This window comes from Bombina bombina, unplaced genomic scaffold (assembly GCF_027579735.1).
Source record: "Bombina bombina isolate aBomBom1 unplaced genomic scaffold, aBomBom1.pri scaffold_1870, whole genome shotgun sequence".
Classification (NCBI taxonomy): Eukaryota; Metazoa; Chordata; class Amphibia; order Anura; family Bombinatoridae; genus Bombina; species Bombina bombina.
Genome location: NW_026511995.1, coordinates 2,271 through 17,142, shown reverse-complemented (window position 1 = coordinate 17,142; position 14,872 = coordinate 2,271). Strand labels below are relative to the sequence as shown.

Below are 14,872 nucleotides of genomic sequence, written 5' to 3'. Positions count from 1 at the left end.
TGCTGTAAGAGGGGCAGTTAATTGGCATTCAGGACAAGAAGAACAATAATTTGTTATAGATGCCATTACACCTGGCTAATAAAAGCTCCTAAGAATTATCTCTCTTGTTTTTTTCAATCCCCAGGTGTCCCCCAAGTATGTGACTGTGTGCCAGGTTTAATACAGTATGTAAATATGCCTGGGGTACTAATAACTGTTTGTCAGACTCTCTTTTTTCAACTCTGTACAATAAATCATTTTCCACGTCAAAGTATGGATAGGTGAGGGCTTTATCAGGATTAACGAAGGTCCCATTTCTTATGGAGATATGGTTTCTAGCCACAGCTAAAGTTGGATCCTCCCATTGTGCAGCCCTAAAGTTACTTGGGCTATCCTTTAGGTCAGCTATTTCTACATCAGGTTCAGATATATTAGATTGACATATATTATCCTTTTCAGTGTTACCTCCAACTAGGTTTTCCATAGGGGTTGACTGCTTCCCTCTAGCAACAGTTATTTTGTCTAAGTCATCCCCCAATAAATCAGAAAATGGAAAATCACCAACAGCGCCCTCTACTGAATCCATTGAAGCTTTCTCAGCAGCATCCCATAAATTCCAAAAATGCCTTTTATCATTTCATGGACTAATTTATCTACTTAACCAACTCTATGATTTATAGAGCCATTTTGAGTCTCAATAAGTACTTCAGCAGTTGGATACTTGTGTATGCCCCCATGGACACAGGCAATATCTAGGTTCTGGTAATTATCAATAGGAGTATTTCTCAACAGACTCTTGTCTATGAGCGTAAGCATGCTACCAGAGTCCAGCAAAGCTTTCATTTCATTTCTTTCCACCCTTACAGTGCACCAAGGGTGGCCATTAAGACAATCATTTTTGGTAACTGCATATACAGAACGCGAGTACAGTGAATAATTGTCCCTCATATTGCCAACATTCCATTCCATAGCAACATCATTATCAGGGCAGTCCTTTGCAATATGTCCATATACTTTACCTTGAAAACATTTAATATTAGTATTAGACAACATCTTTAAGGCTTTTGTGGACTCTTCCTGCCTCACAAAACTATTGCCCCTTGCTGTAATATCCCTCTGGTTGTAGAAACCCATCTGCTCCTCCTGATTCCCCTTTTTCCTGGAACAGCTTTACCTAATTTATTGGGACTCTGGATCTTTGGGGTCTTTGGTCTTTCTTGGTTGGGTATTTGTAGGAACTCTCCTGCTGCCACATAGCGTTCCACCAGGGCAACTAGACCATCAGCAGTTTTAGGTTCACTCTGGCTGACCCACCGCCGTAGGGAAACAGGCAATCCTCGCAGGAACTGGTCCATCACAAGTTGTTCCACAATGTGACTAGCTGAGTTGACCTCTAGCTGCAGCTATTTACTGGCAAGATATATTAAGTCAAACATCTGTGACCGCACAGCTTTGTCTTGATTATATGTTCAGGAGTGAAATCGCTGGGCCCTCACTGCTATCGTTACTCCCAGGCGGGCAAAGATTTCTGCTTTTAGTTTTTTGTAGTCACTGGCCTGCTCAGGCTCCAAATCATAATATGCCTTCTGAGGTTCTCCACTCAGAAATGGCACAAGGAGGCTTGCCCATTCAGACGCAGGCCACCCTTCTCTTTCGGCTGTCCTTTCAAAAGCCATAAGGTAAGCCTCTATATCATCTGTAGCCACCATCTTTTGCAAATAGTTACTCACTCTCAGAGTCTTAGAACTATGTGGTATTTCTGCAGTGCACCTGCCCAGTCTCTCAGATAGGCCTTGGATCTCCTGCTGCAAGGCACATGTGATATACTGCTGCTCCTCTCTTTGTGTTAACACCAGTTGTTGTAGTACTGCAATATTTTCTTGCTGGGTGGCAGTAGCTTGCTGCTGTGTGGCAGTGGCATGTTGCTGTGTAATCGTAGCCTGTAGTAAAGCCTTTAAAACTTCCTCCATTTTTGAGTGTGCTATTATTTCCTTAACAAACTATCAGTGTGTTTGCCCGCTGCCGCCACCATATGTGACCTGGGATCTTACAACCACACAGTCTTCAAAGCTGGAAAGACCACACAAGGTTGTAGCTTTATAAAATATAGCCCACTTATTTACAGGTCTGGCAAAAAAAACAGGCAAAATAAACATAAAGGAAACAAAAGAGGCTTGCATCACTGAGCACTTACTAACAGGTATAACAATGCACAGACCTTTCAAACTTTGTTTTTCCTTTTAGAGATAATTCATCTCAGTCTCTCAGGAAAGTGTTGCAGTATCCCTTACTGCTGGCATTCTGACTCTGAATCCCTGACTGGGGATTTTTATTAGCCCCTGCTGTTAATTACCACATACCGGTGAGTAGCTAGCTGGGTGAGATGGAATTCCTGGACTGGACTTTCTTACATAATGTGCTGCCTGAAAACTGTGGGGTGGAGCATTGGCCCGCCCTACTCTCCAAATGCTCTACCCCAGGGACCCAGAAATAAATCACATATTTTCTTAATGTGGTAAAGAAACACAACTATTCTCCCTAGGGTTGTCAGACCATACCCTGCACTGCAGCACTTTTGGGGGGAATATAGACACCTTCCAATACTATGCCTTCTGTGTATGTATGTATGTATTGGGTACTTGTAAAGCGCGGCTAATCACCCGTAAGGGTCTCAAGGTGCTGCTCATTTTATCGACCTCGTAAGGATGAATGGCTGAGTGGACCTCGCCAGGGATCGAACCTGCAACCCTCGGGTTGCTACAGAGCTCAGCAACAGTGTATTCTGTCACAATATATGCAAGTGTTTAACTGCAATCCAGTTTTCACCTGAGGAAGGCGAGGAGCCCAGAAACATGTAGTGAGGATTACAGACCTGAAAATAGGTAAATAAATAAGAGCGCTACAAAGCTAATACCCAATGGAGGTAAATGAATATCTATTCGACACAAGTGTTGTTAAAAATATTTTTATAAGTTTATTACTAAAAAATAAAACACTTGTATATATTGTGACAGAATGCACTGTGGCTGAGCTCTGTAGAAACCCGAGGGTTGCAGGTTCGATCCCCGGCGAGGTCCATTCAGTCTTTCATCCTTCCGAGGTTGATAAAATGAGCAGCACCTTGAGACCCTTACGGGTGATTAGCCGCGCTCTACAAGTACCCAATACATACATACATACATACATACATACATACATACATACATACATACAAGCACAGAGGAAGCTTCCCTAGAGATAAGAGCATATACCAAGACAGCACAGAGCATATCTCTCTACTAGAAAACTGGATTACAGACCTGGCAAAGCAAGCAGTTTTTTTTGTATCTCCACTTGAATGCTTTCTAAAAAACTTTTTTTATTTATTGTTTAAGACTTAGTGTGGGGACTCTGCTTTTATTATTTATTCTGTATATATGTATATGCTTTATGATAATAGGATACTATGCTACATTGAATTGTTTTAAAATAAATATATACTATTTAACCTATATTTGTTGGCACTGTCTATTTTTCTAAATTTCTAAGGCCTTTTTTTTGGTTATTAAGACAGCAGCATCAATATAAGGTCTCATTTTTTATACTTATTGTAAATATATTCTTCAAGGCGCTCTCATTTTCTTTACACATTTTAACTGTGTATGTACTGTAAATATCCCCATTCAAATGTTCTTCACATTTAAATAGATATTCCTATATATATAAATTTCTATGCCTATATATAATTTATATATATATATATATAGATAGATAGATAGATAGATAGATAGATAGATAGATAGATAGATAAGTAAAGAATCCAAAGAGAGCACTCGCCATAAGTTAAAGAAAATATTTAATCCAAAGTGTTGTAAACGTTTTCGGGGAGTGACCCCGTCATCTTATTATCTGTCTGATGACGGGGTCACTCCCCAAAAACATTTACAACACTTTGGATTCAATATTTTCTTTAACTTATGGCGACTGCTCTCTTTGGATCCTTTACTTGTGTATAACGTGGGACGCACCCCAACGTTACGGATTATAGCGAGAGCTGGACCTTTTGTGCTCCTAGATAGATAGATAGATAGATAGATAGATAGATAGATGGATAGCCAATCGGAATTAAGGTTGAAAAAATCCTATTGGCTGATGCAATCAGCCAATAAGATTGAACTTCAATCCTATTGGCTGATCCAATCAGCCAATATGATTGAGCTCGCATTCTATTGGCTGTTCCAATCAGCCAATAGAATGCAAGCTCAATCCTATTGGCTGATTGGATCAGCCAATAGAATTTTTTCAACCTTAATTCCGATTGGCTGATAGAATTCTAGATGATGGAGCCGCTCCACGTCGGAAAGATGAAGATAGAAGATGCCGTCTGGGTGAAGACTTCTGCCCATCTGGAGGACTACTTCTGCCCGTCTGGAGGACCACTTCTGCCGGCTTCGTTGAGGACATCTTGCCGCTTGGATGAAGACTTCTCCCAGTAAGTGGATCTTCGGGGGTTAGTGTTAGGATTTTTTAAGGGTGTATTGGGTGGGTTTTATTTTTAGGTTAGGGCTTTGGGCCACAATAGAGCTAAATGCCCTTTTCAGGGCAATGGGGAGCTTAGGTTTTTTAGTTAGGCTTTTATTTGGGGGGTTGGTTGTGTGGGTGGTGGGTTTTACTGTTGGGGGGGTTGTTTGTATTTTTTTTACAGGTAAAAGAGCTGATTTCTTTGGGACAATGCCCTGCAAGAGGCCCTTTTAAGGGCTATTGGTAGTTTAGTTTAGGCTAGGGTTTTTTTATTTTGGGTGGGCTTTTTTATTTTGATAGGGTTATTAGATTAGGTGTAATTAGTTTAAAGATCTTGTAATTTGTTTTTTATTTTCTGTAATTTATTGGTTTTTTTTTGTAATTTAGCTAATTGTTTTGAAATTAGGTAATTGTATTTAATTTAGGGAATTTATTTCAGTGTAGTGTTAGGTGTTAGTGTAACTTAGGTTAGGTTTTATTTTACAGGTCAATTTGTATTTATTTTAGTTAGGTAGTTATTAAATATTTAATAACTATTTAATAACTATTCTACCTATTTAAAATAAATACAAACTTGCCTGTAAAATAAAAATAAACCCTAAGATAGCTACAATGTAACTATTAGTTATATTGTAGCTAGCTTAGGGTTTATTTTATAGTTAAGTATTTAGTTTTAAATAGGAATTATTTAGTTATTAATAGTAAGTTTTATTTAGATTTATTTTAATTAATTTAAGTTAGGGGGTGTTAGGGTTAGGGTTAGACTTAAGTTTAGGGGTTAATAAATTTAGTATAGTAGCGGCGACGTTGGGGGCAGCAGATTAGGGGTTAATAAATGTAGGTAGGTGGCGGCAATGTTAGGGACGGCAGATTAGGGGTTAATATGTTTATTATAGTGGCAGCGACATTGGGGGCGGCAGATTAGGGGTTAATAAGTATAATGTAGGTGTCAGCGATGTCGGGGGCAGCAGATTAGGGGTTAATAAATGTAAGATTAGGGGTGTTTAGATTCGGGGTTCATGTTAGGGTGTTAGGTGTAAACATAACTTTTGTTTCCCCATAGGAATCAATGGGGCTGCGTTACTGAACTTTACGCTGTTTTTTGGCAGGTGTTAGACTTTTTCTCAGCCGGCTGTCCCCATTGATTTCTATGGGGAAATCACGCACAAGCACATACAACCAGCTCACCGCTGACTTAAACAGCGCTGGTTTTGGAGTGCGGTATGGAGCACAATTTTGCCCTACGCTCACTTCTTGCCTTTTAATGCCGGGTTTCTGAAAACCTGTAATACCAGCGCTGTAGGTAAGTGAGCAGTGAGAATAACGTGCAAGTTAGTACCGCACCCCTCATAACGCAAAACTCGTAATCTGGCCGAAAGTTTGCTAAACAGCATTAGTTGGGATTAAAGGAATTGGCTCCAATACAGTTAGAGGAGTTTCTTCTTTGTGTTTTAGTTTCTCTAGGCTTATATTATTTATGATTGACATAAAGCCCAACATTTTTATTTCATGGTTTAGATAGAGCATTCATTCTTAAACAACTTTCCAATTTATTTCTATGATCAATTTTGCTTCATTCTTGTAGTTTCCTTTGTTGAGAGAGCATCAATGCCCTACTGGGAGCTAGCTGAACACATTGGTAAGCCAATGACATGAGGCATATATGTGTAGCCACTAATAAGCAGCTAGCTCCCAGCTCCTGAGAATACCTAGTTATGGTTTTCAACAAAGGATGCACAGAGATCTAAGCAAATGAGATAATAGAAGTATACTTAAAAAATTGTTTAAAATTGTATCTGAATCATAAAAAAAAATGTTGGGTTTCATGTCCCTTTAACTTAAAGACATTTTCACAGTGCTGGATATAATGCATTGTCATAATGACCTCTCACCAACAAATACTAAAAGCTGGAAAGAAAATCCCACATTTCAGGTAGGTACCGCAGTACCAGTAATATATTTTTGCTACATAAGGTATGACTCCTCCCCATACTACATGCCATTTTTTTATTTTTTATTTAATTTTTTTGCAAGATGTGCAAAAACCCTTAACCTCCAAATTTAAATTTTTCCATTCTTTCCTCCACCCCCTTAGCAGGACTAGATGTAATTACATTCCTATACACAGTCAGTAACAGGTCTACTTATTATGTGTAGCTGTGTATAATTTAATCTATATATTATTGGTGACCACAGCCTCTCTTTCTCTTCTGTGCAGGGGATGGGGTATTACCCGTAATATTTCTTTAATGCTTTAGTTTGTTCTTGTTCTTTGTACTTTTAGTGGACTTCAACTGTGGGTCAATTTTGCACTTAATGATCATTATCAGTCGGTGCCAATTTGTAGCACGTGTATGCACGCTCCTGAACAGTTTATAGCTTTTAAAATACTCATCTTTATCATCTAAATTGTTTCTGTCACTTCCAGTGTTGTAATACTAAGTACTAAGGAAGTTTAATTTACAATTTTCAGAATTATGCGTTTATTTACTATGTATTTGTAATCTTATTCTTTAATTTTGCATGATGGTTAAAGGGACATGAAACCTAAAATATTTCTTTCTCTGTTCAGATAGAGAATACCATTTTAAGCAGCATTCTAATTTACTTCTATTAGCTAATTTGCCTATTTCTTTGTTGAAGAAATAGCAATGCACATGGGTGATCCAATCACACGAGTCATCTATGTGCAGCCACCAATCAACAGCTACTTAGCCTACTTATATATACTTTTCAGCAAAAGATATCAAGAGAATGAAGCAAATTAAATAATAGACGTAAATTGGAAAGTTGTTTAAAATTGCATGCAAAAAATGTGGGTTTCATGTTCCTTTAACAATGACTCTTGGGGGCCGATTTATCATTAAATGTATGCTGTCAGACATCAATAAATGCTGACAGCATACGCTGTCAGCATTAATCATTGCACAAGCAGTTCTTGTGAACTGCTTGTGCAATGCAGCCCCCTGCAAATTCACGGCCAATCGGGGCTGTCAATCAGCCCAATCATATGAGATCAGGTGGATTGATGTCCGCAGCCTCAGAGCAGGCAGACCAGTTAAGGAGCAGCGGTCTTAAGGCCGCTGCTTCATAATTGCTGTTTCCGGCGAACCCATTCGGCCCTTTATATATCGACCCAATGGTCTTACCCTGCAAAGCATATTTGGTTATATTTATAGTCTGTTTTTAAACTATAACTTTTCTCTTTTAAAAAAGGGTTAACATTAAATAATCATGATTCTTGATGGTTGAGACACATTTTAGCGACAAAGGGGTTTATTTATCATATGTCTGTCCAGATGTCTCTCCAGATGAATTGTTTGATGCATCATCTTAGCTGATCAAGTGGGGAGCTGAAGCAGATATTTGTTTTGAGGATGTAAAGGGACAGTGTGCTGAAAAATTGTTTTATCCTTAATGAGCTTCCAGTTATTCTAGCTGCAGAGTATGATATGTAGGGGAAATTTTATATGTATGTTTATTTTTCTATATGAAATAGCTGTTTTTTTCTAGTTGACACCACAACCCATTTAAATGGCCTGAGTTTTTAGGGAGCAAAGACACAATTCTCTTATTTTCATCTCTATGCACAATGGCATCCTTATATTATCTCAGTCTGTTTACACAAAAGCAAATACAAATTAACATTTAAGTGCTTATTTCTCTGACCTTCCACTGGAAGAGCGATTTCTTCAACAACACCTTGTTTACATAGCTTTTCTATAAACAGTACTTAAGTACTGACATTTTCACAATAGGTGGGGATTCAGCAGGAAAAATCAATTATTTCAGATGACAAAATTAGGGTAATAAACAAAGTAATATACAAGGAAGAAAATGTTATAGTACACTGTCCCTTTAAATAAAGCTGCAGGTTGGAGTACTCCTCACACAGTTCTGAATCCGTACACACTGAATATGAGCCCCTCTACTGAGGTCAAATATAGGAGATACATTGTCCATTTTGCATTAATTTCTCAGTAAAGTATGTTTCATTTTTCAGCATGCTTACTGAATTATTGACTTATTGCTGTTGATTATTCCATTCTGCCTCCCATTGTGTTTCTAAAGCTTAGTAACTCTTCATTGGTGAGTAGTACAAGAGTGAAGCTAGATAAATGCGAATTGTGTGATACTTTAAAAAATTCCTTTATTGGTTAATTTCTCTAAGAAGCACCCACTAAGATTCCCTCCCCTTTGTAACCTATCGGGAAGATTGTATGCCAACCAGTTGGGTTTAAGGCTTTATTTTTTTCTCTCCAGTCCTTACTCAATGTATGTTCTTTGTTGTTTGTTCTTAGGGACAGGAGCTGTGATATGGAAACTTAGTAAGTATGACATATTTTTTAAATGTTCTGGATCCATTGTATTATCATTAGCTATTAGCACAATTAACATTAAGCAAATTATTAAAACAAATATTGATTTGATAGTGTGCAGTAAATTATGATCCCACATGGTTATCATCCATATGGCTCTTACTTGGAATTGTTTCATTTGCTTACCAAGTGAAAAGATCTCCCATAGCAGTATTCCATAAGACCACACATCACTCTGTACTGTGTAGATACAATCAAAGATGCTTTCAGGAGCCATCCACTTTACTGGTAGACGAGCCTAAAATAAAAGCACACAGATTTAATTTTCTAATATATTAAGTATAAAGATAGGAGTAGCATTTGTTTATTAAGGATAATCGTAATGCAATGTTAAAAGGAAATCTCTTACGGTACTTAAGACCTTACTACAAGACATAGCTGTTATTTTGCTATAGAATAACCTATCAGACAACTCTAAATGTTTTTAAACAAATGATCATCCCTTTTACTGTAATTGTTTTTTCAATAACCAAACTTCACTCACCATTTGCCTGATTTGGAGGAGCCAATCTGAGCTTTAGGGGTAGATTTCTCAAGCAATGAATGCTGCAATCTACCCCCGAAGCTTCAGGTCCACCTGAAACTTAAGTTAAGAAGCAGCGGTTATAAGACCGCTGCTCCTTAACTCATCAGCCACCTCTGAGGTGGCGGACAGCAATCATCCCGATCGGATAGTCAGGGTCATAATGTTAATATAACATACATTGTTTTGCAGTTGTTATCAGTTAAAGGGACATGAAACCCATTTTTTTTCTTTCATGATTTCAATAGAGCATGCAATTTTAAATAACGTTCCAATTTATTTCCGTTATTTAATTTGTTTAGTTCTCTTTGTATACTTAAGTAAGCTCAGAAGCTGCTGATTGGGGGCTGCATATATATGCATATTTTCATTGGTTTTGAGTTATCTCCCCATAGTGCATTACTTCTCATTCAATAAAGGATGCCAAGAGAATGAAAGAATTAGATAATAGATATAAATTGGAAATATATTTTAAATTCTACGGTCTACCTGAGTCATGAACGAAAAATTTTGGGTTTCATATCCCTTTAAAGCCAATTAGAAAAAGTTATCAGGAGAAGTCAGCAGTGTGCATTGCAAGTTCTGAAAAAATAAAATAACTAAAGTATACGGAAACGTTGTGTAATATGCATAACAAAACATTTTATTTATGTGCTGTCCCTTTAAGTGTATTTGTACCAAATACCGAGGCATTATTTTTAACATAAGTTTGAGTAATGTGACTCTCACTTATCCCAAAGTAGTGATAGGCCCTCCATACAAAACATTGTGTGATCCTACACTAGAAGATAAACTAGCGTTGCACATTAGCTGTGCGTTAAATTCAGCAAAACTGAGAGAAACACATCCTTTATTTTTATTATTAAATACGTATTCTTAACTCACATTAGGTGTTCCGTTTATCAATATAATGGCAATATTAATTGTATTCCTCTAAGCTTTGCAACATGCATTTATTTTTCTAGATTCTGGAGGACTGGGAAACGAAAGACCCACAAATATGATTATGTTACAGCTTGTTATATAGTATACACACAATATACTATAAAAAAATGACCTAATTCCATGTTTGGTAAGTGATATACAGGGGAAAAATGGAATATATCTGTTGGTGTTCCGGATTGTGTAGTTGCTGTATTTGTGGTAGTGAAGAGGAACTGTGAAGATCAGTAGTATATCATTTTTATTGTGAAATAGAACTTTAGGGAACCTATTCAAGGGTTATACATTTCTGGGCATTAACCTGGGAAACTGGCTAAAATGTTTTCATGCATAATGTAGCTGAACCATGGAAATAGATATATAAATGATCTGCACTTTAACTCATCCTTATTTGATGGCATATTCTGTGTAGGAAAATTAGATTTTCACTTACATTGCCTTTGACAACATAATTAGAGTCATTTTCAATGTCTCTGGCCAGGCCAAAGTCGCAGATCTTGGCAATAACGTCCTTGTGTAACCAGGACATTCCTCGCTGCAACATCACGATGAATACACTGCAGGCACAGAAATTTAACATCAAAAATGAGAAAACTTTAGGCCTCATCTTGCTTTTAAATTAGTGATTCGCGTACTAACATCACTTACACTTTTGGATGCTAAAAATGACATTCCCTGAGCAACTTGAAGGGAAAAATGTAGAAGGTCATAAAGATCCAGAGGCAAAATTATCTTCTGTGTCTACTTCCTCAGAGAAAGAATCATCTGGAATCAGAAAGGGTCAGAGTGAGAAATATATATATATATTGGTTATAAAATGATATTACCCTCTCCAGCCAATAGTGGTGGCTCAAGTTAAAATAAATCTAATGAATATGTAAGTGACTATTTAGATAACATACCTGGAATTGAATTGGAGTTCCTAGAGACAGGTTTTCATTTCAATATAATTATTCAGGTCCTGACTTGAAAATCCACTGTCACTAAAAATGAAAAATCTCTTAAATTTATTACAATAATCAAACTTGCATATCATTGTTTTTCTTAACAAACAATAAAAAGTAAATTATTTCTTTACTTTGTCTAAACAAAGTGTGTGGCTTGTCCTAATTCATGAAAAAAAGAAAGAAAAAAATGTTTTAAAATCTCTTAAATGTATTCTGATGTTGTGGGGTCGATTTATGAAGCAGTGGATGCTGCGTCCGACCCACCTCCGCTTCAGGTCCGCCTGAAACGGAAGTTAAGAAGCAGTGGTCGTAAGACCGCTGCTCCTTAACTCGTCCGCCACCGTCTGAGGCGGGCGGACAATAATCATCCCAATTAGATACGATCGGGATGATTGACACCCCCTGCTAGCGGCCGATTGACCACGAATATGCAGGGGGCGGCATTGCACAAGCATTCTCAAGGAATGCTTGTGCAATGATAAATGCCGACTGTATGCTGTCAAAATTTATCGATGTGCGGCGGATATGATTATGTCCACCCGCACAATGGTAAATCGGCCCCTCTGAATCTACCCCACTGTTAGTAAAAGTTTTTATTAAACATCTGAAAATGTATGTTAAAATGATTAAGTTTAGGCAATAATTAGTATTTGTATTACTATCACTATCTTATATTACTTTTAGGTTGTATATGTTTACTAAACCTTTGAAATAATTTCAAATAGACAATAATACCAACTAGAAATAGAGTTCTAGTATTTTTTGTGTATTATTATTATTATTATTCTTTATTTATAAAGCACCAACAGATTCCGCAGCGCTGCCCCATGGGTACAAGGATAAAAGTACAATGGAGAAACAATACAATAAAAGACAAAATTTTACAGACAAATACAGGGGGAATCGAGGGCCCTATTCCCGTGGGAAACTTACAATCTAGATGGGTAGGAGGATGGGAAATCAAGAGGTGGGGACTGCAAAGGTGAGAATTATATTATTGAGGAGATAAATGAGGGCAACTGTTAGGTAAGTGAAGTTAATTTGTTAATGAGCCGGGTGATACAGCTTCCCTGAATAAAAAAGGTCTATAGGGAACGTTTAAAGAAGGAGAGGTTAGGTGAAAGTCTGACAGTTTGAGGAAATGCGTTCCAGAGGCTTGGTGCCGCATGAGGGACGTCCTGTAGTCTAGCATGGGAGGAGGTGATGGTAGAGGACACAAGAAGCAGGTCATTGTTGGATCTTAGGGGGCGGGCTGGAGTATATTTGTTATTGAGTGAGGACAGGTAGGGTAAGGCAGCATTGGTGAGGGCTTTGTAGGTCAGGGTGAGAATTTTGAATTTAATTCTGCTGTGAATGAGGAGCCAGTAAAGGGACTCACAGAGAGGTGCAGCAGAAACAGAGCGTCGAGAGAGGTGGATTAGCCTGGCAGATGCATTTAGGATGCATTGAAGGGGAGAGAGTTGAGAGAGAGGGAGGCCAGATAATAAGTTATTACAGTAGTCAAGTTGGGAAATTACCAGGGAGTGGATTAGCTGTTTAGTAGTTTCAGCACTCAGAAACGGACGAATTTTGGAGATATTCCGTAGGTGGTTGTGACAGGATGAAGAGAGCAATTGGATGTGGGGGATGAAGGACAGATTTGAGTCAAGTGTGACTCCGAGGCAGCGGACGTGGGGTGATAGGGAGATAGTGGTGCTGCCAACAGTGATGGAAAAATTAGAAACTGTAGTAGAGTTAGAGGGGGGGAATTAGAAGTAGTTCGGTCTTGGACATATTTATTTTTAGGTGGTGAGAGGCCATCCAGGAGGAAATGCCAGATAAGCAGTCGTTGATGTGAGAATTGACAGAAGGAGAGAGTGCAAGTGGTGGAAAGGTAGATCTTAGTATCAATAGCATAGAGGTGATAGTTAAGCCATAGATGTTGATTAGTTTACCAGTGAAAGAAGTGTAAATAGAAAGAGTAGAGGACCTAGGGACAGAGCCTAGAGGTTATCCAACAGACAGAGGGACGGAGAGGAGAAGTCAACAAGCAAAAGAGACGTAGAAGGATCTGTAGAGAATAGAGTGAATCCAGGAGAGGGGAGTGTCTCAAGGAGCCCAATAAAAGCTGCAGAGTACATAGGAGAAGGGGGATGGTCAACAGTGTCAAATGCAGCAGAGAGGTCAAGTAAGATGACGTATAGCATAGAGTAGTAGCCTTTGCTATTCAGCAGAAGGAGATCGTTAGGAACCTTGGTGAGGGCAAGTCTATGTTGAGTGTTTGGGGGAAGGAACGCCAGAGTGCAGGGGGTCGAGCAATTAGTGGAGGACAGGAATGAAGGGGCTTTAGGCAATTAGTTGGAGGACAGGATGATTTGAGCTAGAGTTAGGTTCAAGGGAGGGTTTTTTGAGGATGGGGGTGACTTTTGCATGTTTGGAGGAGGCAGGGAATGAGCCGGTAGAAAGGGATAGGTTGATTATGTGAGTAAGAGCCAGAGTGAGGGTGGGAGACACAGAAGGCATTAGATGTGAAGGAATAGGGTCAAATGAGCAGGTAGTGAGGTGTGAGGAAGACAATAGGGAAGCCACTTCACTCTCAGTGGTTGGGAGGAGGGTGCAGATAGTGGCAGAGGGAGTGACTGGGAGAGAAGTTGGGAGATCGCTGACTTGTGTTTGTATGTTTCTTTGGAAGTGTTTTATTGAAAAAGTAGTTAGCCAGGTCTTGAGCACTGAATGCAGATGAGGGGGTGGTGCAGGTAGGTAGAGGAGAGAGTTGAAAATGGAGAAGAGTCTCTTAGGGTTTGAGGAGTGAGTGGATATAAGAGAAGAGAAGTAGATTTGCTTAGCTAAGTGAAGGGCAGAGGTGTAAGAGTAAAGAATGAACTTATAGTGCATGAAATCAGGTTCAGAGCGGGATTTCCTCCAGGCATGTTCAGCAGTGCGGGAGCATTTTTGTAGGTGGCGTGTTTGCTGGGAGTGCAAGGGCTGGAGCTGAGAACGTGGGGCTTTGCAAAATGGGGGCAAAGCGAGAGTGTCAAGTGCAGAGGAGAGAGTATTGTTATAATGGGTTATAGCAAGGTCAGTGGCAGTGCAGGATATCGTGGAAGTGTGGGGGAGGCGTATTTGAATAAGGTTGGAGAGTTGGAGAGGGTCTACAGTGTGCAGATTTCTACAGGTGTGGGGGGGCAATGGGGGAAAGTATTTTTAACCTGTATATTAAGATTAAAGTTGAGCAGATGGTGGTCTGACATGGGAAATGGGCGACATGCAACATTAGAGAGAGAGCAGAGAGAGATAGTAGAATACCAGATCAATAGAGTGTCCATCGTGGTGGGTAGGGAATAGGGTGGATTGTGAGAGGCCGAAGGAGTAAGTGAGGAAGAGAAGTTTAGAGGCAGCAGGGGCAAATGGGTTGTCAATGGGGATGTTGAAGTTCCCCAGAATTAGAGTAGGTGTATTTGTAGAGAGAAAGTAAGGCAGCAAAGTTGTCAAGGAATTGGGAGGTTGGCCCAGGGGGGCGATAGAAAACTGCCACTCTGACAATATATATTTTCAAATACATTACACTGGTCATTTTTTTATTTATTTATTTAGCTTTTTTTTTAAGTAGCTACAGGAAGTAC

The 14,872-nt window shown here is 38.9% G+C and overlaps 1 protein-coding gene across 1 annotated transcript in view; it reads right to left on the bottom strand.

Moving 5' to 3' along the window:
• Positions 1-11,064, bottom strand: part of LOC128644037 (macrophage colony-stimulating factor 1 receptor-like) — a gene marked incomplete at its 5' end in the record, with an annotated part of 28,704 nt that extends 17,640 nt beyond the window's left edge. The window contains 4 exon segments of the mRNA XM_053696802.1: positions 8,985-9,096; positions 10,757-10,828; positions 10,830-10,880; positions 10,972-11,064. Coding sequence (XP_053552777.1) covers positions 8,985-9,096; positions 10,757-10,828; positions 10,830-10,880; positions 10,972-11,064 — 328 coding nt within the window.
• Between the last annotated feature and the right edge of the window lie 3,808 nt (positions 11,065-14,872).